Source organism: Pteronotus mesoamericanus, unplaced genomic scaffold (genome assembly GCF_021234165.1).
Source record: "Pteronotus mesoamericanus isolate MK-2021 breed Mesoamerican mustached bat unplaced genomic scaffold, CSHL_Meso_final contig_220, whole genome shotgun sequence".
Lineage (NCBI taxonomy): Eukaryota > Metazoa > Chordata > Mammalia > Chiroptera > Mormoopidae > Pteronotus > Pteronotus mesoamericanus.
In genome coordinates, this window is record NW_026555091.1 from 3,762,691 (window position 1) to 3,788,214 (window position 25,524).

The following is a 25,524-nucleotide window of genomic DNA, read 5'->3' on the forward strand; positions in this document are numbered from 1 at the left end:
AGCGTGTGGGGCATTCTGCAGACAGAATTCTCTTACATCTAATGACCAGGGTAAGACCATACAGATCCCAGGTGGACAACCTACAAGAGCTAAGCGATAAAGCTGTAGAGACTTGGTCAGGCGTGAGGCTGAGCAGGTGAGGCACGGGCTCGCGGACCGCGGCGGGGCCTGCGGGACCCCGAGCAGGCCCGGGCACGGCGCACAGCTCACAGCGCTCGGAGAAAAGCATAATATTTTGGAGATAAAGGAATTCACTAACAAAATGTGGGAGCCTGTTCCCCAAATCCAAGAGAGCAATGTCAAGTCCCAAACTGGGATCATGAAAACGAATAGCATGAGCATCGGAGGGTGAAGGGCCACCATGGACTGCCCTTTGGAGTCAGTATTGCCGGTGGAGTCAGAGAAAAAGGCTGCTCAGATCCCGGTTCAACCCTTTCCTCGCTGTGCGACCTTGGAGAGTGACCTGAATCCTCTGAGTCTTGAACTTCTCATCTGTGAATGGCCGGGGGGAATGATATACAGCAACGGAGACAGTTAGCACAACGCCCCCCCACCAGGTGGTCAGGAAATGGCGGCCGGAACCACACAGGGGCTACATGCCTTGTGTCCACTACCAGCAGGTTACAGGGACCTCCCATCATTCCCAGCGCTACGGGAAATACCCCTTAGCTTCCGGTCTTGCTCCTATCTCCTGCCGGTTCCGCCTGAGTCCTGCATGTTGACTCAGTTTCCACGTTTAGCTCTGTTCCTGCCGGTTGGACCCCGATTCTGGTTTTCTAGGTTATGCCCAGGGCCTGGCCGAGTTGTTCAACATCCAGCCCAACCACCTGAGAAGGTGGGGGTAAGATTTGCATGATGAAAAGAAGGCTTAATAGCAACACATGAGCAAAACGTGTGAAGGTTATAGAAACTATAAGATCCATGTGGTCAGCCGCGAGCCTGGGAGGAGATTTTTGGCAACAGAAAGTTCCAGCTAGGAGAATTTACTATACACTGTTGAATTTACAAGCTTGACTTAACATGACCTTTTAACAGTTGTTATAAGAGAGTTATACAGACGAAGTTTTATAAAGCGGGAAGTAACTTACTTAAAGCACACAGCCAGCAAGTCAGAACCGGAAGGGGGCCCCGGGCTCGGCTTCGCCAGGAGTCCAGTGCTGCCCAGCCCAGCCCAGCCCAGCCCATCCTGGGTTTTAGGTTAATCTCCAAAGTGAGCCTTCTAGAAATGCATGGAAGCAGTAAAATGTATCCTAAAAGCACGAGAGTCGCAGGCCCCGGGTTCATGTTTTAGGCGAGTCTTTTCTACGCGGAGGCCAGTCAGACAGAATATTTTATGTTATCGCTCTGCACCAATGGGTCGATCTCCCCCTTCTAACCTGCAGCTGAGCTCTTGTGGGATCCTGGCTTTGGCGGCAAGACCTCAGCTGTCCTCTCACGTAGCACGCACACGAGTCCTGCCCTCCCTCCCTTCCCAGGCGGCAGAGCCCACAGCCCTGCCGAGACCACCCTCACTCAGGGAGACGCCGGCTGCAACCACTCAGTGCTCAGTGTTTCCGATTCCAGTTCGCCTCCATGGCTGGCACCTGTGAGCTTCACGTTATGGCGAGCTCAAGTCATTGAAAATCTTTATTGCATTTACAGTTTTTGTTGCCTTTAAAGTAACAGGGAGAGGATGCTTTGGATGTCGTCAGGCTTTGGGTACTGGCAGGGAAGGCGAGAGGGGATTTACTTACCGAGCGCTGATCCGGGGTTTGCATCCACCTTTCTCCGGTCCTCTGAAGCAAGGCCGTTTCCACTTTGTGAATGAGGTGAGTCTCACAGTGGTTCAACGATAATCATTGCCAAGAACCTGCTGTCCTCCTCTCTTCCAGATGTTAAGAGAACCACCCTGTTGTCTACTTACTCACCATTCCAGAAATTCGGCAGCCACTGGCGTTTTTCTCTCTCCCCACCTAAAAGGCAGCGAATTCTGCCCGCTTGCTCAACTTCGACTCTCCTCCCTTCTCCCCTTGCGTGTACTAGTCGGGGCTCAGATGGTTCTTCCCTGGGAATACCGAACGGCAGTGCCACACTCCCAGGATCTCGCCAGGCCGCGGGAGCAGGGTCTAAGGAGGGGTGGGATGATGCTCTCTTTATAGTCCCGCGGGGGATAGTTTCTGCCGAAAGCAAGAGTCACAGGAGAGAGGGGGGCTGGTTCTTCCCAGCAGGGGTCATAGGGTAGATCGACCTCTTAAACCCAGCGTCCCAGGACCTCAGGTATCTTGGTCCAAAGAATTCCTCTTTGCATGGACAGCATCTGATAACTCCTAAATAAAAAATGGTAGGACTTTTCTCCACTTCCTTTTACTGAAAATTTATCATTTTATCATGACGGTGGATGGATCAACGCATGCTCCTGACACGAAGGACATGCATGTCAGTATCATCAAAATGTAACAATAAAGGACGCATCCAGTTGGCGCTCAGGTGTGTGCGCGCTGACCAGGCGCAGTCACCTGTGGACTACTACAAATTATAAGGGATGATTTTCCCTGCAATTTATGGAGCCTGAGCCATGGCATGTTGAGTCAGGTCAATGTGCAATTGCACATCTTGGTGACAATAAAGAGCAGTGACCTGAAGGCACCCAGCGGTTCCGCCGTGGGTGGCTTGCGCTGCACCATGCCGAGTTCTGCGCGCTTGGCCCTTTCTGACATCGCCCCTCGAAGTTTATGATCCAGACATGCCTCCGACAGAACTAACTTCCAAAAAACCCTTCGCTGGGCTCTGACCCATATTTTGTTAACGCACGGGTAGATTCATTTCATTCTGGCTTATTTCTGGCCTCAGGGTTTGCATCCTTGTTCATTGCTAAACGTGCTCCCTCCAAGGGTGCGGTCCGTTCCATACACTACACAGTGGCAAGGAAGACAAACATAAACGAGAATGTCATGGTCAAAAGGCCACAGTGTATAGTGAACAGATCATATTTTGACGCAGTGGGTCTGACTTTCTCCATGAGTTTAGATGGTCTTAGAAGTAACGCCCTTTACGAACGCTCAGAGCCCACGGGGACCAGCAATGCTCTAGAGACCCCTAATGTGCACGGAGGGCACGTCTCCGGGTCTGGGGTGAGGCCGGTGACGCTGCCTTTCTAGCGGGCTCGCAGGTGGCCCTGACGACTGAAGAGCAAGAACTGAAGTCACCACATGAACACACGAGCTCCCCGACTCACCACAATTAACTTTATTCCACAGCATGTTTAAGGGAATGTTATTCTTAGGAAGATGTTTAAGATTAAAATAATTAAAAAAAAACTGGAAAGTACACACATTTATGTATCTCTTCTTTTCATTAAATATATATCTGTTTGGCAAAAAATGTTAGACTCTTTTGTACAAAAACAAAGCAAAAAAACCAAAAAAATCCAAAAAAAAAAAAAAAAAGACACCCAAAAACAACAACAACCAACCAGCCCCAAACCCTTGCAAACTGTCAACACCTGTAATAATTACAATGATGTAAACTTGGATATCTGACACCTGGACCATCTTGTGGAACCTGCGTTGCAACAGACTTGCCCCCACCCCGCCAGGAGAAGGTAACACCGGACCCTTAGCTCACACCCGCCTGTCACAGAGGCATGTAGGTCTTGGATACTGTATCAGAGATGGAGCATGACTGAGTTTACCTTTTTTGCTTTCAGCTAAGGGGCTGGGAGGGTACATGGGCGTGAAGGCGGCAGGTGCGGGCCGGGCCGGGGAGTAGCCCAAGACTAGCTGGTGAGGAAAGGAGGGGGCTCAGGGTCACAGTGCAGACAGGATGTGGGCATGGAGGGGACCCGTGGACTGTGTCTGGGGACTCCAGGCTGTCGAGAACGAGAAGAAGGCAGCGACGGCTGCTCTTGGGACCAGAAAGGAACAGGGCAAGGCTGAGGCTGGGATGGAAGAGGGAGTGGCTCTGAAAGCAGACTTCCGTTCGCGTGGAACTGGCGCTATGAGCTGACTCTAGGGAGAAGGGGAGTGAGGAGGTGGTGTGTGTTCTTCTCGAGAAGTTAGGCTGTTTCTTCCAGACACCAGCGGCACTCGGGGCTCTCCCCTGGACTGGTGGCTGGCTGGGGACAGCCTGCTGCTGGCTTTCACGAACCAGGAAAGGAGGACATGCCAGCTGGGGCGGGGGCAGGATGGGAGGGCCCTTTGGCTCGCCCGCCGACGGTGGGTTTTGCTCCTGTCCCACCAGTAGACTGCAGTGACGGAAGTGACCTAAAGCAGTGGCGTCTAGAAACAGAATCGGGGTGGTGGGCCAGGCGGCAGGTAGGGGCAGAGAAGTGGCAGGGCTGGCAGCGAGGCCCAAGGAAGTGTTGGCACACAGCTTCCCTTTACAACAGGATTCCAAGGCGTGGTACTCTCCTCTCCTGCTAGCTAGGTTTTCCAGTTTCGGAGGGGTGGCTTTGGGGCCGGCCACTTCAGTTACAGTCATAGACGAAGTCATAGTTGCTGGGCTCCTTGGGGATGGGCGGGGGGGCATCGGGGATCTGAATGTTCTCCAGGTCCAGGAGGCGGAGCTTGATCTCCATGCTGAGCAGGGTGTCCAAGTCATTCCGCGTCAGCTCGCTCATCATGTCCTTCCCCAGCAGCGCGTTCAGCCCATCTGTCCAGATACAGTACTGGTGGGAAAGGAGGTGACAGGGGTAACTATTGATGACACTTTAAAGGACAGTAGCAATAGCTCCCACTTACCGATTACTCCACACATACTAGGCTCTCTGCTAAGTGCTTTGCCTCCATCACTATTTATAATATTCAAAACATCTCTACAAGGTTGGTATTTCTGTTATCATCTCTGTTTTATGAGAACTGAGGCACAGAGAAGTAACTTGCTAGTATGTGGAGTGGGTGGGATTTGAACCTATGTAATCAAGACTCCAGTCTCTTCTGTGCAAAGAATGCCTCCCTACATAACAGCAGGATTGGAGGTCTCCACAACTGCAACAGGAAGTCTCTAACATCCCTCCCATGGGGCTGTCATTTTAAGGGATGGGTGGAATACATCCCACCGCTCCTGGAGGCGACATCAGGTCAGCTCTGCTTTCTTCCCAACTCCAGGTGTGGTTCCTGGTCTAGTAACCAGTCTCTGCCTGTCCCCTCTGATTCCTGGCATGCACAAGGACAACCCCGTGCCACCCTGGAATCAATGGTAGTCCTGCCTTTGTCTTTCTCAGCAAAAGGGCTGGAAGATAGTCTTCAGCCCCCAATGTCGGGTGGACAAAATGGGGGAAGAAAGGGGGTGGGTCTAATCAACAAACAGGTGTAAGAGACCCAGGGACACAGACGACAGGGTGCGGATTGTCTGTGGGAGTGGGGGGAGGGGAGGGGCAGGGGAGAGCAATGGGGGAAAAGTGGGACAACGGTAACCGAACAACAACGGAAAAAAAAGAAAGGAAAGCTCCAGGCTACTTGGGCGGGGCCTCGGGGTAGGGGCACTCTGCTCCCTTTGCAGGCCTGGCTCTGTCTCACAGGGATTCCCGAGCCCGGGGGTTACTGCTCCCAGCCCTGGCGAGCTTCCTGATACCGATGAATATAGCCCGCGGGAACACTTCTGCGGTGCTTTTCTTTTCAGAAGCAGCAGGCACAGAACATTTTATTTAAAAAGGACATCGACCAATAAATAGCGACTCTGCGATACTGAATCTGAGTCGGAAGCGTCAGTATAAACTTATGATGCATTTTGTCTTTCTAAAGTATCGTAACTCCTAATTCCTAACTCTGTCCACAAAAAGGCCTAAAAATAATGACCAACCAAGTAGTAATAAGCACACCTGGTACCCAGATTCTGGTTGCCAAGCAGCATTTCCTACTAAAAGGGACCGAAGCTCCATGAGGAAACTGCAGCAAACACACAAGATGAGCCTAGGATATTGTGTTATACCAGAATGACGCAAAATTATCAAAGACATGAGGGTCACGCAAGAGGACTCAGAAGCCAAGAAGAGGGCGTTCCTACTTTCTCTTGATATAAGATAATTTAGACACTGATGATGACAACTCTGCAACCTATGTTTCAATGTTTACATTTAAAAATACGTTTGTGTCCATAACTTCATAAGGGTACTCAAACACCCAAAACGCCTCCGCAGTCTCCTACGGAAGATGCTCATTATTTTGAAGGGAAAAGAAATCAGGTATTGACCCTGCCTGTCATATATGCAGTGCATAACCTCGGGGTAACCAGAGAGTCAATAAGGCCATTTTCTCTTTATGTTATGATCCCACTTGAAATGAAGGAGGAAGGACAGTTTCGGGATGCCAGCCTTCTGCCGCCTCTAATGGATCCAGGGATCTAGGTGGTGGTCATCATCAACAGCTGCTACCCTCGCCTCAAACAGGGATGACCAGACGCCGTGGAAGAACACAAGACCCTGCTGCTCAGAGTTGAGCCTGGGTTTGATTCACTGTCTGTGGCTTAACAGGAAATACAGAAGACGGATGAACACGTGACGTGGCAGCGCAGGCTGCAGCAGGGAGAACACCACCCTCCTCTCCTGGAGGATCATGTCCGGACCCTAGAACCCATGAGTATGTTGGGTTCCACGGCGAAGGGAATAAGCGTTGCTCGCCAGCTCCTCCTGAAATAGGGAGATAATATGGGATGGTCCACGTGGGCCCAGCGTCATCACAAGGGCCCTTAACGGCGGCAGAGGGGAACAGAACAGGAGCCCGAGGGAGCAGGGACAGGCAGAGGGAGACCTGATCTGGAGGGATATGTGAGGATCTGACCCAGCCTTGCTCTTCCTGGACAGAAGCCGCGAGCCAGGACGCGGGTGGTGCCTAGGAGTGGAGAGGCTGAGGAAGCAGGTGTTCCTGGAGCTTCCGGAGAGGAATTCGGCTCTACCTTGATTTTAGCCCAGGAGGACCTGCGTCAGAACTCTGACCTCCAGAGTTATAAAATAATAAACGTACGCTGCTTTAAGTCTCTGAGTGTGTGGCGATTTGTTACAGCAGCCACAGCAAACTAATACGCAGAATTATAATAAACAAAACCTGGACGATTGGCAGTGTTACCGGATGACCTGTTTTCGGTTTTGTTTTGTTTTTGTCAATGAATAAATTTCAAAACAAAACAAAACAAAACAAAACAAAACTCCATGCACATGCTCACAAGAGACTGGGGGGCTCAGAGGGAGAGAGAACCTATAGATTCAAGGATGCTTAAGAAACTTGTTGCCCTGGCTGGTGTGGCTCAGTGGACTGAGTGCCGGCCTGTGAACTGAAGGGTCGCTGGTTTGATTCCCAGTCAGGGCACTTGCCTGGGTTGCAGGCCAGGTCCCCAGTGCAGGGCGCGAGAGAGGCAACCACACATGGATGTTTCTCTCCTTCTCTTTCTCCCTCCTTTCCCCTTTGTGTAAAAATAAATAAAATCTTTTTTTTAAAAAAGAAACTTGTTTACCAGTTGCTATGTATGGATATTATTTGGATTCTGATCTGAACAGCGTATAGGAGAGAAACACACAAATGAGACAACTGGAGAAATCTGAAAACTGACCGCATACGGTGGTGACGTTAGAGCACTGTAAAATTGGGTGTGATACAGTATTGTAGTTAGGTATCACAATGGACTACGTACTATTTAGAAATGTGCAGAGGAATACTTACAAATAAAATGGTATGGGATGTGGGTTAGCTTCGAAAATAACCTGGGGATGGTGGCTGGGTGCGGGTGCTACAGATGAAACCAGGGTGGCCGCGAGGTGGCAATTGCTGAGGCTGGATGATGGGCACAGGCAGGAAGCTGTGAGTTCGGGCCCTGCCTTCTCTCTCTCTTCCTAGCCCCTCAGTGCAGGAGGCAAAGGGGTTTCTGAAGCAAAAGCCCCACGGTTCGAATCCCAGCTCTGTTACTTACTCTTTGTTTGACCTTGGACAAGTGTCTTAGCTCCCTGTGCCTCCTTTCCCTCCTGAATAAAATGGGGATACTATTAGTTTGTTCCTCTGGAGTTTTAGATGAGAACTAAGTGAGATGAAGTACGTACTGAATAGCCGTAATCACTATTGTCTTTACAATTGTTGAGCTACTCCGTTCTTGGAAGTGTTTCTCTCCTCATTTGATAAATGAGGACATCTGTAGTAAAACGTTCTGTTTTTTGGGGTGATGATGCCAATAAAATGAGGTAATCATAGACGTGGAAGAGGTCTGAAGCCAGGGAAGGGGCTCACAAGCATTCAGCATTTTCTCCTCACTGCACTGCACGGGGCAGACACGAATACAGACTTGGCAGTCCTAGAACACTTCCCGTTACCTGGAATCAACGCACACTGGGGAAAACGGCCTTGCCTAGACTTAAATAACATCCACAGCTCTACTATTTTAGGTGGTTTTCTATACAGCTATATACTTCTTGAATGTGCTGGCCTGGGTGCAGCCACAATTTTATTTAAAAAGAGAAACAGTAGGACACAGAATCTATTTTCAGGAAGATGAAGACAAAGTCATACCCTTCTGCAAACTAAATGTCAAGTAACACAGAATTATATTTAAACACCACTCTAAATGCAGGATTTGCATCTAATCTTTACTCTCTCTTTGGGATGTACAATTTTATTCAAAAGCTTCAAACCAGTGAAAACCAGATACTGAATAACTTCTAAATGAGCTAAGTCTCCTAGGGGAGATGGGGAACAAAAGCCATGTTTTAGTAAAATGTTCCCTTCATTTCTGAAAGCTGCTTGTGCAACCACGCACAAAACAAAAATAAGAGTTGCAAGCATGATGTTGGATGCTAGTTTACAAGATAAAAAGTTAAATCGACCATAGCTGCTACTTTATCTTATAAACGCATTTTCCTCACTTTATGCTAAATATTTTAAATATAGCTGCCAGCGGACCTCAAGAAGAGAAACAAATTGTACACATAACAAGATGTCAAAAGGAAATAAGAGCATCTCAAAAATAAAACCCAACAGTGGAGTCAGCCCCGAACCTCTCAAAGTCATTTAAAGAAACATGGGAGAAAACCTACTCTATCAAATGTCTTTTTTTCCCCAAATGTGACTTTTCAATTCCAGTTTATATTGAATATTATTTTATATTATATTCAGGTGTATAAAATATTTTAAAGACTAAGAGACAAGTTTCTCTTGGGAGAATCCGGACCGAAAAGTAAATATTCAATGGTACCTCCGAGGCTGTAACCAAGGGCTGCTTCTTCCTTGGGTTAACGATTAAGCCCTTGCTGAGTCTTAAGCATCTATAGATCCTTTTACTTTCTCATGGGCTATTAACTGAGCTAGTGAGAAGCTGACAGTTTTTCCATTCCTTTCCAAGTTAACAAGATGTTCCTTCATTCCTGATTTTTCTCAGGCAGGCTTTTTCCTTTTAAATGAAATTTCAGTCTTTCTAACATTTTTCTCCCGCTTGTTTTTCTAGAGAAAAGGTGACCTTCTTTCACCTGAGACCCCACCCTGAGACCCTTACCTCGTGCTTGTCAGGAGCGATGAAGTTCAGTTGGCAGTTTGAGTCATACAAGATGGAGAAAGCAAGTTCAAGCACCTCCTACGAGAGATCAGAACAAACACCCCGTTCAGAGAAGCTGGCACGCTGGTTTTGCAGTTACAAATGGCTGCGGACTGAACGGGGAGGAGGCTCACGGTGCGTCCAGAGAAGCCTCAGGCCGATGAGTTGTCCAAGGCCACACAGCCCAAAGCTGTGCTTCTCTCTTCTTTGGCGTCCCCCTTCTGGGAGACCATGACAAGCTGTAAACCCCTTCCCAATCAGCAGCATCAAGGGCCGCTCTATCTTTGATCACCCCCAAACAGACAGATGTCCGTAGGAATATACATTTCCTAACACCTAGTAGGTAATGAGATCTTGGGTGAACCCATTATCTTTAGGTAACACGTCCGCCCCTTGGTCTCTAAACTGCTGTACAGCAAAGGCTATACAAACCCTAGATTTCCTCCTACAGCAGCTCAAAGAGAAACATGGGACCCTCAGAATACCCGGGTTCCTTCACTGGCGAGTGTCTACTGAGTACAGGCGGAATGAGCCACACAAAGGACCAAAGACTAAGTGACACTACCATTTCATTGTAGTTGAATGACCTTAGTTAAGACAGTCACTGTCACGGCTAATAGGTGTGTTAACAGCCACTTTTCAAATTGTCTGCACTGTGCAACGTTGGGTGCCAGGGTATGCCACCGGTCTGAGCGGTCAGCTGGACACCACCTTCCGAAGACGAGAATGATCACGTATCCTCAGCGGCCTAGCGCCTCCGAATCTGGGGGGGGGGCAAGTGCGCCCCCATTGGCGCTCTGCATTGTTATGACACACGTGGTAGCCACCTTCCTTCTCTGTGTCTTCATCAGGCGCCGCTCACGACCTCCTCCCCCCACCCTGTGACCTGGGAGCTGCAGCCTCAGTGAGCGCCCACGAGCTGTCCACTGCTGGGGGGCAGCCCTCCCCCCACCATCCTCTGCCTTCACAGCTCTCGGAGGACTTGCCTTGGGCGCGTGTCACGGCCAGAATGCCTCAGGAAGAGGACGGAGGGGGGTCGACGTCTGCACGATTCGGAATTTCAGGGGCCGTCAGAGAATTCTCCCAGAGGGAACCCTAAAGGCCATTGTGCTGTGTGGCTCTTGGGGGCAGGTTTGTTGGTGTCCGGCTCACCTCCAGGGGTCCCCTCATTAAGAGGGAGCAGTGCGTGTTTGAGCCCAGACCTACCAGCATCTCACACTCTTTCGGCGAGTCAGAGAATGGGAGCTATTCTGGAAAACTACCCTTTTCTTCATTTTTCTTTTTTTCTCCGTTAGGCCTCCATGTAGGCCTGCTCAGTGACGGGTGGCAATATTAGAAAGGCCTCCAGCAAAACAAACAAAACCAATTTTTTCATTAAGTTTGACATGTCTCTCAGGTCTTTCAGTTTATAATAAAAATGGTCATGGGTCCTGCTGGTAGTACCAAAAATTGGTGTCATTCCCTTAAAAAAATATCAATAAGGCAATCCATATCAATAGCAAGGAATCCCACTCCTGGGGCTATTCCTAAAAAAAATGAAAAGCAAGCAAAGAACGTAATATGTGATGCTAAATACATGTCTTCCCTTCGCTGGGTGAACCATGAAAGAAATCACCAATTAGCATCCCAAAGAAATACATTCAGCCAGAGAATTATGAAGATCAGATCTTAAGTGAAAAAACAAAAGCGGGAGAAATGAACATCCTTTACATTCGATCACAATTACGAACAATGTCTACCTGCGGATGGAGACTAGAAGTGAAATGCGAAATGAAAATAATTATAGTAAAGTTCTGGAATCACAGGTAATTATTTTCTTCTGTCAAAAAACTTAAAACTTTTTTTTTTTCCAATAAAATACTAAGCTCCACGCTCACAGAGTCACGAAAGTCGTTCTTAGGTTAGGAACCCTAGGTGAGCGATGACTTCTTTGTTACTTCACTAACATTCATTAGAGAAACTCTGACTCACGCCTGCCAGAGCCCAGACTCAGCCTCTTGACTTGGGGCCGAAGTTCCTGGAATCAGAGTGTCAGCCTGGCTGTCCTTGTGACACTGTCTCCTGCAGGGACACGGACGAGGAAAAGGAGGGGCCTGCGAACGTGGGGCTTTGCCCTTCCGAGGCGTGAACCAGTGGAGACGTGAAGGAAGAGCGCTGTGCTGACCTAGATTCCTGACAAACACAGGCAGGAAGTGGGAAATTCGTGGGCACGTCAACCTGCACTTCAATTTCACCAACGCTGCCTGGGAGGGGTGGGAGGTATTAACTCTCTGAGCCGCGTGCCCGTTTGAAAGGCTGCTATCACTTATAATGAGTTTTATTGATGTCTCTAGCTTGTCATTGAGTCGTTGGTGGAGGTCAGCTCTTCAGCACTTGAAGCCGGGAGGCCGCAGAGCTGGGCACGGTAACACCTGCCAGGCGAAGGCTCTAGAAGCTGCCGTCTGTCCAAACTGTCTGGGAGGGAGGGAGAGAGGCGCCAGGAGGTGGGGCCGTATGCTGTCATCGGTCTAGGGCAGTGTCACCCTCAGGGGCTTCTTGTCACACACAATGCTCACTTAGATATCTGAGGCTCTGGGGCTTTGCTACTTGCCACATAAGGTCTTTTATTCCCTGTGGATTTAATTCAGTGAAAAATTATACCCAGGAGCAGCTTATCTTCCTTTATCCTCTGTTCCACTAATTTGCAAATCCCACCTCACCATGTGAAGGAAGGCCCGGGATGGGTGCGTTCTGGGGATAGAGGAGGCGGGCGGACCTGGAGACCACCCTTGGCCTGGGACCTCTGGCCTCGCACTCTACCCTCTGGCCCTGGGACCAGAGACAAGGCACGTTGGCTGCGGGGGTGCTCAGAGGAATTCTGGGCATGATGGCACGTCGGCTGTGGGACTGTCATCTTCCCGGGGCCAAGTGATGGACTGAGGGAATACAGGAGGAGGGTTTTATACAACGTATTCTCAGCGTGCAACACTAGCTGCCATTCCTTATATTGTTTGCTCAATTTGGTCATTTCGGCCAGCAATCACTTTAACTATGTTGGTTCTCCCCTCTCTCTCCAGGTCATCTTGAGGGCAAAGCATTTTGATTAAAGACACAGGATAGTGTGTATGTGTGTGTGCACACGTGTGCTACATGGCCTTAGAAATAGTAGTAGGTTTCACCTATAGCACATTACTACTTGTCTCCGTACCTATGGATTTGAGTTTCTATTGACAAGGTAAAATCCACTCATTCATGTAGCGCGTAGTGAAGGACGACAATGCCTTCTTCAGGAGGCCCTAACTACCTGGCCCCAAGCCAGCCCATTCTCTTCTCCCCGTCCCTGTCCATCCTACACCCTGAATTCAATGTTTCTCAGTCAGAGGCTGCTCTGTGCCATTTCCCATACTCTTTCCCCCTCCTAAGAAGCCTTCCCCTCACTGCTCTACCTGGTCAATTCCTTTTCAAAACCCAGCTTGGACTCTGTTTCCTCCAGAAGCCTTTCTCAAGTCTCCCAGGCCTGCACTCAGTTTGTTTACTGCAAAAATTGGCAACATTGGGCTGTGACTGCATGTGACTTGATGTTGACACACAAGTCTTATATCTACCACACACCCAGGCCAGGGGCCAGGCCGTATTTACCTTTGAATTCTCAGTACCTGGCACGGGCCTGGTATAAAGAACATACTCGGCACAGTTGCTGAATGAAGGACAAATGAAGAAAATGTGGATAAAAGGCCTTTTGGTTAAGACTAGGGTTTCAAGCTGATGCTAGAACATCAGCTTCTAGTATAATCTGTTTCTTGTTTCAGGCTCATGGATCACACTGGAAGAATAGAAGCTGGATTCGGGGGCATGGTGGATGGAAGCTTCTCTTACGTTAAAAATATCTGTACCTGAATCAGTGAGATGTGGTCATATCTCTCTGCTGATGATGTTTTGTCTGTTTAACTGTAAGCCCCAAGTTCAGCGGGATAAACTCCAGGAATGCTCAGTTTCAAAAACTCAGCAAGAAATCAACTTTATAAATCACAACGCCTGACTTTAGAATCCTTAATCCTTAAACATCCAGTTCTTCCAAACGGAATTCCCATTCATCCATGACAGTCCAAGTCTCATTGAGACATTTCTCACTCTCGCTGTGCCAAGAGCCAAGGGTTGTTTGTGTCCAGAGAAATTCGGCGGCGGCACTGAGCTCTGTTGGTCGCATCAGACTCTAAGCTGCAGGAGGACAGGCCACGTCCGTCCCGTTCACACTCCAGACCCAGAGCTCGCTGTCTCCCGGAGGCGCTGGTGCTGACTGAGCGGGTGACTGAACAATGCCCCTGCCTCAAGGAACTGGATCAGATTGCTTTTTTCCCTTTTCTATTTTCAGGGCCTTAGGCAGAGCCCGGGCTGTCAGATGTTGAATGAGTGAGAAGTCGTGTCAGTTACCAGTGTTTTGCTATGAACAAAGCATCTCCCTTATGGACACTAAGGTCTCAGTTTGCCTTGCTCATATTTAGGTTAACCAGGAGTCCCGTGGCACGAAGTGCCAGGACCTTCTGTGCAGACACCTTGGTTGCTGCCCGCTACTGTGCACTGAGACACCTCCTAGGAACACGTTTTGGCCAACTCTCCTTTTAGGCTGCAGGCTTCTCCTTTCCTACCCAGAAGGGCTAGAGGTACAGAAGAAAGGCCTCTGGAATATTGGGAGAAGGGGTGTGGGTGTATAAGGTTGAGGAGGTAAATTCCTAGGACTGTGGGTTTCCTTTCTCTCTTTTGATGTGTAGCCTAATGAACCAGGTGTGTGAACACTATTAGCATTACAAGACAATCTTCATGTGTATGCAAATGAAAGAGCCAGGCTGGTAGAGATACTGCCTCTCTTAGCCGTTAACGCTGGACATGTGGGCTGAGGAATCCCAGGACAGAGCCTCCATTTGCAATTTTATCTATGTGTTTATAGCAGTGTGCCCCACCCACCCATCCACCCATCCATCCATCCACCCACCCACCCATCCATCCATCCACCATACACACAATTTTCTATGAGTACTATAAAAATAAAAAGAAGGCTGGAAAAATGTCATTTGTTTGTTTGTCTTGCTGATCTCTTCTAAGGACAGGGGAGTCTGATACATGAAGGCCACATCTATCTACATGTATCACGTGCTTGCAGGAGATCGATCACCTCCACTTCTGTTTGGATATTGGTAACCGTGTCTTCTCTCATTTTTTCTTGCTTAGTCAGGCTAGAAGTTTATCAGCTTTATTTATCTTTTCCATGAACCAAGTTTTGGTTCTGTTGATTTTCTCTACTGTTTTTCTTTTTCTCAAGTTCAGTGATTTGTACTTTAATAATCTATTATTCTTTTCTGCATGCTTTTGGCTTAAATTGCTATGCTTTCTCTCACTTCCTAAGGTAAAAACTTTATTGATTTTAGATCTTTCTTGTTTTCTAATCTATAAATTCAATGCTACAAATTTCCCTCTAATCACAGCTTTTGCCCCACCCCACACATTTTGATGTTATATTTTCATTTTAATTAGTTTAAAACATTTTGTAATTTCTTTTGAGACTTCTTTTTGAACTAAGAATTACTTAGAAGTGTGTTCTTAAATTTCTAAATATTTGAAAGGATTTCATAGCTATCTTTCTCTTACTGATTTCTTATTTAATCTACTGTGGTCTGATAAACTACTTTGTATGATTACTACTCTTTTAAATGTGTTTAGGTGTATTTCACGGCCCAGAATGTGGTCTATACTGGAGAACATTTCCTGTGAGATTAAGAAGAATGTGTATTCTGCTGCTGTTGTGTATTGTTAATTAGATCAAGTTGATCGATGCTGTTGTTCAGGTCATCAATATCCTTATTGATTTTCTGCCCATTTGATATGTCAATTATTGACAGATGGGGGTTGAAGTCGCTAGTATAATAATGGATCTGTGAATTTTTCCTTTCAGTTCTATTAGTTTTGCCTCATATATTTTGATATTGTTGTCCATTCTATTTTTTAACCTCTCTTAGTCATGATATTTAAAGGGTTTTTTTTTGGTAGAAAACATAGAATTGGGTCTTTGTAAAAATATTTACTCTGACAATCTGTCTTTTGGCTATCCCAACTCCTCTCTCCTGTCCCTTGCAACTTTTCTGTCATTCATTTCATTATCCATATGCTACAATCATGTTACACATTGTTACTATTACTACTTTGAACAAAGTTATCTTTTAGATGGATTGGTAACAAAAATAGGTATTTTTATTTTACCTTCATTTATTCCTTCTCTGATATATTTCTGCTCTTTATGTGGATCCAAGTTTCTGACTTATATAATTTTGCTCACAATGAATCCCCTCAGTTTTTGTTTATCTGAAAAGGCTTTATTTCTCCTTTACTTTAGAAGGACAATTTCATTAGATACAGAATTCTAGGTTGGTGGGTTTTTCCCCCCCAGCACTAAATATTTCCTTCTACCTTCTTCCTGCTTACATAACATCTGATAAGAAATCCATTTTCATTTTTATCTTTGTTCTTCCATAGGTAAGGTGTTTCCCCATCTGGATTCTTTCAAGATTATCTTTTTTTTTCTTTAGTTTTCTGCAGTAGAAATATGATACACCCAGGTGGGTTTTTTTTGTGTGGGCGGGTAATTATACTGTTTGGTGTCCTCTAGGCTTCCTGAATCTATGGTTTGATGTCTGCCATTACTTTTGGAAACCTGTTGTCCATTATTGCTCTAATATTTGTTCTGCTCCATTCTCCTTTTTCTTGCGTTCCATATCCATTCATATTCAGGATATATGTTCCATATATCACAAGATACCAAAAGGATAAGCAGAGAACTGCTCCCTGATGGCTGCTCCAAGGGCAAACACCTCCAAGCTGGGGGCCCATCTTTCCAGAGGTCGCCCTGGAGCACCCTCTGGTGTGGACCATAGGTTGTCATGGCGATCAGCCAGTTGGTCAACTAAGAGGGGAGCGTGGAAACTATTGCAATGTGAAGCGGGTGTAAGAGATACGCCCTTGGGGGAAATTTTCTCCTTTAAGCTGGATTTGAGCTATTTCACGGTATTTCCCACCATGCCTGAAACATTTTCTAAGACTTTCTGAGTCATTTGGACTCTGTCTTTCCCGGGCTTCACAAAGACCCCATGGAAGATCCCGAGAAGGTTCTAGCAGCAGGAGAAAATGAAGAAGATTGGGGTGGGAGTTGGGGAAGGGATAATCTAAGCATAAGCAGGAGGTTAGGAGAGGCCCGGAGAATGGGTGGGGCTGAGCGGGGAAGGCTGGAGGGAAGACTGGGCGGTGACGGAGAGGACACCTCCTAGGGCAGGAACTGGACAGGGAGTCAGAGAATGGAAGCGATGGGAGGGGTTAGACACACGATCAACGCGAGGAAAAATGAAGCTGCTGAAGGCATCGGGAAGGGAAAAAGGTGCACAACCACACGCCCTGGCATTGCTCCCAAAGCAGCAGGCTGGGCGCACTGCCGACTGCGTTATTCAGGCAGAGCCGTCTATTCACAATAATCTGGAAACCATACCTTGTTTTGTTTAAGGGCACCTTTCTCTTTCATATGGGGGCAGTCCTTCCCCGTCACCACTGCTTTGATGTCTGCCACCGGCACTGCAATTCATAAAAGAAAATGAAAGTAACTTCACCATGTAAAAGCTTCGATATCAACAAGGAAGCAGGACTAAGCATCAACTGTGCTGGCCCCGCTGTCACTCCCAGAAGCTGCGGCAAAAAGAGAAGAGTTAAAACAAGGAAGAGACGTCGGGTAGTGTGCCAGGACTTAGAAACGAAAACATATTCTTATATTCTGGCAAAAAGCAACCGTAGGGAGAAAGATCTATGTTGATAAGCAGAATGTGGTTCATGAAAACGAACAACTTAAAAAAATCCCAACACAGTCATGTGAAAAGTGAAGGTATTAGAGGAAGCAGCAGTAACAGTAGCAGTGGTACCAATACTGATTCTCTGGAGGACACTGTGTGCCAGACACAATGCCAAGTGCTTCCCATGTATCAGTAGCTCCTGCTAGAGTATCTACATCTATTTAGTTTCTGAGTTTGGGATAATGAGAAAAAGCAGCCTTATTGTAGAAAATGTGTTTGAAGCTAAATCATCCTGAACTCTGTCCATCTTATTGCCCACAAATTCTTGTGAGGCAGGTTTCATTATCCCTACTTTATAGGCAACGAGACTAAACTCCAAGAAAGGGAACATTTTTGTCTGATACAGAAGGGGTAGCTGGTATTTATTGTGCAGTTAGATGAAGAGATATCTCATGTCTTACTCAGGACTTGGAAGGAGACAAAAGAGATGGAAAGGTTTATGCATTGAAGATTTTGTGTTAAAATAATCGGAGAGAGAGAAGGCAGTTGGATGGCGTGGGAGCTTAAAAAAATTTCAAAAGCGCCTGTCCCTCTCCTGTTCTTAATCTTTTGTCCCGTAAGAGACTGTGAGGTCTCACTTAGGATCTGCAGAAGCTTTCAGTAATGAATTCCTAAGTAATCAATCAGTAATTTCCTTAGTAATCATTCCCTTAATGATGAAGATGATGAGCAATTTCATAATTAATGTTCACATACTTTGACTGGGGAATTGGGTTGTGGGGGAGATACTTAGGTGATGATAAAATTATAAAATACATAGACTATCAAATTAATAGAACAGGAAGGCCCCTTCAAAGCTAACGTTTTCCAGGTACCCTAAAACTGCGAAGAGCCTTGTGCAAATCTGTCGACACTCCTGGCGCTCTCCCCAACCCTAGGGAAGAGCAGAGCTGCGATGATCTCTCTGGGGGGCTCTGCACACACCCCAGTTATCTGTCCCAAGGTGTTTCGCAGTCCTGATTCTAGACCCCTTCGATTGACATGTACTCACTAAAATCTGGCTTTCCTTTCTTTCCAGGCATATGGGAGACGACACTTCCCAGCAACCTTTACGGCTATGGGATTAGTTTTGGCCAATGACATGTGAGAGGAAATGGCAAGTCTCTTTCCCTGGCTGAGGCCGTGAAAAATCCATGCCCACCCGCCACTCTTCCCCAGTTGCAGAGACTGAACAGTTCCTGGATTCCATCCAAATGGCATAGCTACGGAATGGCCAAGCAGCCACTGGCCTGGGTCCCCGAGTGACCGTGTGGAGCAGTCTTTTGACAACACATGCTGGTTATATAATGTGAGGAGCAAAAAATAAACTCTTGTTGTCCTAAGCCACTGAGATCTGGGGGTTGTCTGCTCCTGCTGCAGCATGTATTGACGCAGTCTATCCTGAGCGGCAGACCCCTTCCCCAGGACCCCTTTCCTCACGCCTTTGAATTGGCAGCTCCTCATCATCAGTCTCTGTGACTCCTCAACCTACTGTTGACTACACCTGTGAACTTTAGTTCTCCTCAAATCCATTTTCATAACCACTGACCAGCTCTGTGCCTCTCAGCGGCCTGTCTGGCTGCCTAATTATGACCCTAGAAGGGGGACATTGAGGTGCTTTGAGAAATTGGGTTTAGTTTTCAATGGAAAATCCACCACTGAAGTGCCCTTGACATATTAACATAACAGTTCAGAAAATCTTCTCAAGCTTCAGGTGCAGGCTGAGTCATAAGTAACTCAGAAGTAGGAAGTCTTCATTGTGTAATCTGTAACATGGTCAATGAAGTAGAGAGAGTGTCTTCAATCCATAAATAACAATTTACCCCTTGGCTTTGAAAACCCACCATATGAAATGGGACAAGATTAACACAAAGCCTACCGTGGGGGCGGCCTGCAGACTCTCTAATGAGGAGGCTCCAGGGGAGAAAAGGCACTTTTCTACCTTGTTTGAGGCAGTACGTATTTAATATTTTTATATACATTGTCCCCTGTCAAGGAGACAAGCTGCTCCATTACTCACAGGACTATGGCTAAAAGGAAAACACAAAATTCTAAAAATACGCCATGGCTTTTAAAGGTTGTTCTTTGCATAGTTTGCCTCTAGATGCACTGGAAGAGTAGGCGTCTGAGGGCTGAAATGCCACCCTCTCTATTCCCATGAGCAGAATCAGACTCACATCCCTTAAATCTGCACTCCAAGGAGGCAGCGGAGGGCTCTTGGTTGTGTCTAAGGCAGGCAAGAGTTTGCATGAGGTCTTTCGGGAGGGCGGGTAGCCTAAGGAAGTGGGGCTCAGAGACTGTGAGGTAGGAGAGCAGGATGGTCACTTCTGGTACCCTACCCTCAACCCTAAATCCTGGAGGCATGGCATCATTTTTCTTTCCATGCTTTCTTTGTACTGGCCTGTGATTCTCTAATTCAACGCTCCTATTGCACAGATGGGAAGACTGAGACCTAAAGAGAGGAAATAAATTATTCAAAGTCATTCATACAGGAGGATCGAGCTGGGACTATTGCTCTCTGTTCCACTCCATGCGCCTATGGAAGGTCATGGTTTCTCTGCATTTGGAGGGTGTCAGCACCCCAGTCACGCTGAAAGCTGCCCAGGTGCGCTTATTTCACTTCAGATATACTTAGGAAACTCTTTGATTGCTGACACCTTTAGCAGGAACTTCAATGATAATTTAAAACAAAAATACCTTTGAAAAAGTAAATATGGCCACCCTGATAAAAGTAGTTTCCGTTGCCACCACTAGGAGCTAAGTTGAGGCAGAAATCGCCGCAGAAAGTATCCGGTAAGCTACGAGCACAGTCTGTGTGGGCGCAGATATGGAGCCGGAGGTGCAGGCCGAGGCCGGCGCAGCGCGGTAAAGAATCTGCTCTCAGTCGGCAGCATGGAGTGGTGGGGAGGGCTGTGCCTCTGGAATCGCAGAGCCTGGGTTTGAAATCCAGACCCATCTACTGGCTACACTGCTCTGGGCTAATGTTCTGGGAGCTGAAGCTTCCTGGCCTGCAGCAGGGAGTTCCAGCACCGCTCTCTCAGAGGGTTGCTCTGAGAACTGACGCCTACATTGGAGCTGAGATCACTGCTGGCTTTCAATCTAGGCAGCGCGGAGCAGTGGGCGAGTGGGCAGAAAGCTGGTCCACGAAGTGGGGCGGTCACATTCAGATCCTTGTTCTACCATTTAGCAGTCCAGTCATGTGACCGTGAACAAGTCACTTACTTTTTCTGTAGCTCCGTTCTCTTATCTGTAAAACAAGGACAACTGTATCTACTGCTTTAGGTTGTCAAGAGGATAATTAGTGGAAAGTTCTCAGCCTAGTACCTGGCATATTGTAAGCACTCAGTACATGTTATTTGGAATTGTTCTCATTATCAATAACCAAAGTTCATGCCCTCCGTTGACTGGGGGACCTGAATAATTCACCATACATCAGTGGCACAGATCGCCCGCTTCACGGTCTCAGCTGCGCCTCCCATGCTCCGTAACAGGCTTAGTGGCCGAGGTGAGGGGCGAGCCTTCTCCTCTGGTGTCTTCCCTGTGGGCGGGTGGAGCGCTGGCCTACATTCTTGCAGAGGGAGGGGCCAGGGGCCCGGGGCTGGAACGCACTGGAGTCTAGTGTTCAGTGGGGGTGCTGAGGCCTGTCCACCTGGTGGGAGGGCTCTGGGGCTCTGGGGCGGAAGGAGATACGGATTTTTAAGGGCCTTCTGTCCTGTCAAACAAATGAGAAAGGAGTGATTTCCTCAACCTTAGGGATGAAGACCGCTAAAGGGAGTCTCACCATCTTCACTCACACCTTTCTGTAGGAAGAGGATTCAATTATACTGTTTGATTCGCGGATATCTCAATATGCAGCACTGATTAGCTTAAGGGGTGGAAGGCAATTTCCCCCCTTGGTCTCCAGAGAGGGCAATCATACCAGGCAAGAGCAATGGCACTTGACATTAATTAAAGACATGGCTCATTTTTCTGGTGGAATGAAGTTTCTGACTTTCAAGGGCTCCCAGAGAATGGCCTATTGGCTCCAGGCGAACGTGTAATTGGAATTGCGTGCAAACCAGGTAGCAGTCCTGAGGCAGCCAACTTAGTGGCCGGGGCTGGGGCCCTTCCCAGCTCAGGCTCATGATAGCGTCATCTGACTTCTTCCCACGAGACTGACACCCTCTGTTGGGGACACGCGCGCACACAGAGGTAATGTCGCCCATGCACACGCATGCACACCTGCCCAAGCATGGATTCTTGGTTTCGATGGCAGTGGGTAAATTGTTACAAAGCAGCTCTTCCAGACTCCGAACGTCTGGACTTAAAGACAGCTGGGAAAGGGGCGGACAAGAATTCCGAACCACTGGCAGGGGTGGCGGCTGGGGCTCCTCCCCAGACCTGGTGCCACTCGGAGGCCCCCACCAGAAGCCGTTGGGAGAGCTGCAGCTCCGCTGTGCTCTGCCGCCCCCCCGCAAGCCGGCCCGCCCTGGCCGTCGCCTTCCTGGCTCCTGGCCGGTGACTTTGACCCTCTGCGCTGGTGGGCAAGGGCCTTGGGAGAGCTGGGGCGGGGGCACCAGCGTGCGGGCAAGGCCTGGGTGTGCCCCTGCACGAGGCTCAGGTCTGTGCACACCTGGGCCTTCTCGGCTGCACTTCCTCAGCAACAGGACCCGCTGGCAAGGAGCGCGCACCAAAAGTCTGCCCTCAGCGCCAAGCAAGCGCCTATCTGTGTGCTGAGAAGCGGGCATGTCCCTGTCAATATGGAGACAAATAACATGTCCTGGGAGGGGGAGGGACGATTCATTGGGTCATGTGGGGAAGGAATGAATCAGGCTGGCTATTTGTCCGCCCGTCTGTCTGTCTGTTTTCTGCCCGGACTGCTTTCCCTATGTCGCGGTCAGGTTAGGAACGAGGCTGTGGGAGACGTTGTACGGAGTGTCCGGGTGCTGGGGTCAACAGTGACCCGTAACCCTTCACTTCGGCACTGGGGAGCCGGGACTCTAAACTGCTGGCCCTCGACAGCTCCCGGTGCGTGAGGGAGTTTCCACCAGTTAGAAAGCAGAGGAAGGTGAAAACGTGGCTGGGAGTTTCTCATAAAGCCAATTTAATTTCGTGGAAGGGACTGTTCTTCATTCCAAGGTTAGGTCTTCCTTACTGTTTTTTGTGACGTGATCCATAGTCCTTTTTAAAAAACCCTCACCTGAATATATGTATAAATTGATTAGAGAGTGAGAGAAAGAGGTATCAATTGGTGGCCTCCCATACGGGGCCCTACCGGGGACTGAACCTGCAACCCAGGTACATGCCCTGACTGGGGATTGAACCCACAATCTGTTTTTGTGAATGGGATGACGTGCCAACCAACTGAGCCACCCAACCACGGCCAGAGTCATTTAAAAAAAAAATGAAAGTACTGGGATAAAAACTTTTACTTATATGCTATTTTTAATAGCCTTGTTTACCAAAATTAAAAGTTTGGTAACCCACTACCCAATTCACTGTTGCAGTTTTTTGAAACTTGGACTTGCTGGTGAAAGCTAATTTAACGAACCGCTAAGAAGATCATGGGGCAAGAGGCAGCCAGCTGTTCTCACTTCGCCTGAGCATCGGGACTGCCTGGGGGCACCCATTCAGACAGAAATTGCTGCCCCTCCCACCCGAGCTCCTGAGTCAGCAGGTCTGGAAGCGAGGCCTAGGAATCTGCATTTCTAGTAAGTTCCATGGGGAGGCTGCTGGTCCGGGGCCCATACTCGGAGCAGCCCTGGTCTAGCTTGTCCACGGTGGGAGAGGGCACGCTTCCTGAGACCTCTGGGGGGGGGTCCTCGTCACGGACAGAGGCCCAGGATGCCCCGCCCCCCCGCAGGGACACGTAGATGCTGCCCCCGACTCGGTGGGGGCTGGTTTCAGTTTTCTTCTCCTCCCATTCACAGCGTCAATAATCAGCACCGGGGAGGCGGTGCTCCTATGAAAGGCGGTCGCTTCCTGAACTCGGCGACACTACGAAGCCAAGCCTGCCCCGTTTTTCAGCTGGAAGGAGAGAGAACGTTCCAGGCTGTCTGCCTGACACATCAGCAGAGTCTGAATGTGTGAGGAATTTTCCACTCATGGTTTATTTTTGCTTTTGATGGCATGAGCTTCAAGGAAGACAGTCTATGTTTGACTTCCATGGGCCCTGGGTGACAAGAGGTAAAAGGCGCTAGGACTTGGGGGTAGGGTCTTAATCTGGGACACACGTATATGACTCACTGCAGGGTCACTGTGACTTTTAAAGGTTATTTGAAACTGTCTTTACTTTTCTCACTCTTGGACTTCTCTACCTGGGATACCGTCTGAGGCTATGCTCATTTCATCTCATTTCTTTTCCAAATTAATTCACCGGCCTTTATATTTTAATGTTTCCATTATACTTGGTTTAATGTATACACTTAATACTATCTAAAAAACCCGGAAGCTGGTTTGGTGTTGGGCTAAAATAATCTAATACATTACTGGTTCTTCAAAATATACACATTAAAACAGGCCCTGCGCAGGTAGTTCAGTTGGTAAAAGCATTGTCCTGATATGCCAAGGTTGTGGGTTCAGTCCCAGGTCAGGGCACATACAAGAATCAACCAATGAATGCATTAATAAGTGGAACAACAAATCGATGTTTCCCTCTCTCACTCTCTGCCCCCCTCTAAAATAAAATCAAATAAGTAAATAAATAAATAACCTGGAACCTGGTTTGGTATTGAACTAAAATGATCTAGCATATTACTCGTTCTTCAAAATACATACATTCAAACAGACATCGTACAGAAAGAGCAAATAAATATAAATAATATGTATTTCAGGGAATATTTAGAAAAAATAAAATGTAGTTCATCCTAAATTTCCCAAGTGTCCGCATTACGCCCCTGAAGTAGACAGCCATATGTGGGTCTGCTGGTGGCGCTGCATTCTAACTATGGGGCACACTAAACTCTGAGAAATAGATGTGGGAGGGATCAGGAGAATGTTCAAGCCAGGACTTACCACGAGATGAGACATGCCTGATGGGTTTACGGAGGTGACTAGTTTTTCTGCATGATATTTAGTGACCAGAAAACACACAAGCAACCCCAGCTCAGGCCTCCTGCCCAGAACGGCCACTTACATTTGTCCTGCAAGGAATCATGGGGCACTTCTCCTTGAGGACTTTCTTCCAAGTCTCCATAGTGCAGGACCTTGTGGTTTGGTGAAAGCCGGCAATACCAAAACTTGTCTGAGGATGAAAACACAAACGTTCAAGGTAAGTAATTCTGGTTTCCAAAAACACCGGCATCCTTATTTCCTAATAGGAGGGCCTGCAAGAACAAGCCATTTGTCTGATATGAAGTCTTCAGAAAGGATTGGAGTCCAGAGCCCTGATCAGTGAGTCCCTTCTGATGTGCATGGTCAGTTAGCGCCTGACCTGCCGAACATACATTTGAGAACCGCTGGGAAAGGTATCAAATCCTTTTAGGACAATGGCAACAGGTTTTCTGAGGTGGTGGTTCCCAGAGGGTTATTTTTCCAGTTTCTATAGCGACTATGGGGTTTATTCCTGATCCATAGAGGCCGAGAGAGATGAAGAATGAGATGTAGAGAAAGCAGCTTCCTCAACACTTTCCTCTCGGAGATGTCGAGCCTATTGAGATAGTTGCGTGGCGTGTCTTGGCTGGCACACCAAACCCCCAACCCCCGAGGCCACTACACACACACTGACCCATGAACGGATCGTCAGGATGCAAGCGATAGACGCAGCATTGGAAATAATGTATATAAGCCAGAGATTTACTCACAGAATGAGGACATTCACAATCATTTCCTGTCTAATCCTTAGAGTTTGGTTTTCTAAGTAGGCATGACCAGGGCCTTAGGATCATTCTTACAAAGAATTCCCTCCACTTAACCTCCCTCTCTGTCCCCAGACATCATAAAAATTGTTGCATAAACCCGTGAGGCTGGGAAAAGGAGACAACGAGTAACTTTTATAGATAAGGAACTTCAGTGTGACAGCAACCTTTGTGCAGCTCTCAAGGCTGTGTTTAGATGCTGCCTCCTCCAGGAAGCCCTCTTTGATTACTACAGCAGAAGGGCCTCTCCCCATCCTATAAACTGCCCCAGCATCTTCTTTCATCACTGGGGCCCACAGGTTAAGCACCTTATATGTTCCCTATTATGTGCCACATAGGTAAGCAACTTGCCCTAAAGGGTG

The 25,524-nt window shown here is 47.8% G+C and overlaps 1 protein-coding gene across 5 annotated transcripts in view; it reads right to left on the reverse strand.

Moving 5' to 3' along the window:
• Window positions 1-3,217: 3,217 nt before the first annotated feature.
• ELMO1 (engulfment and cell motility 1) overlaps window positions 3,218-25,524 on the reverse strand; it is a 456,019-nt gene continuing 433,712 nt past the window's right edge. For all 5 annotated transcript variants that reach the window (XM_054571360.1, XM_054571362.1, XM_054571359.1 and 2 more), the window contains 4 exons: window positions 24,442-24,549; window positions 16,994-17,076; window positions 9,448-9,525; window positions 3,218-4,645 (listed from right to left, as the gene is read on the reverse strand). In XM_054571360.1, coding sequence (XP_054427335.1) covers window positions 4,445-4,645; window positions 9,448-9,525; window positions 16,994-17,076; window positions 24,442-24,549 — 470 coding nt within the window. In that variant the 3' untranslated portion in view covers window positions 3,218-4,444. The remainder of the gene's footprint in view (window positions 4,646-9,447; window positions 9,526-16,993; window positions 17,077-24,441; window positions 24,550-25,524) is intronic.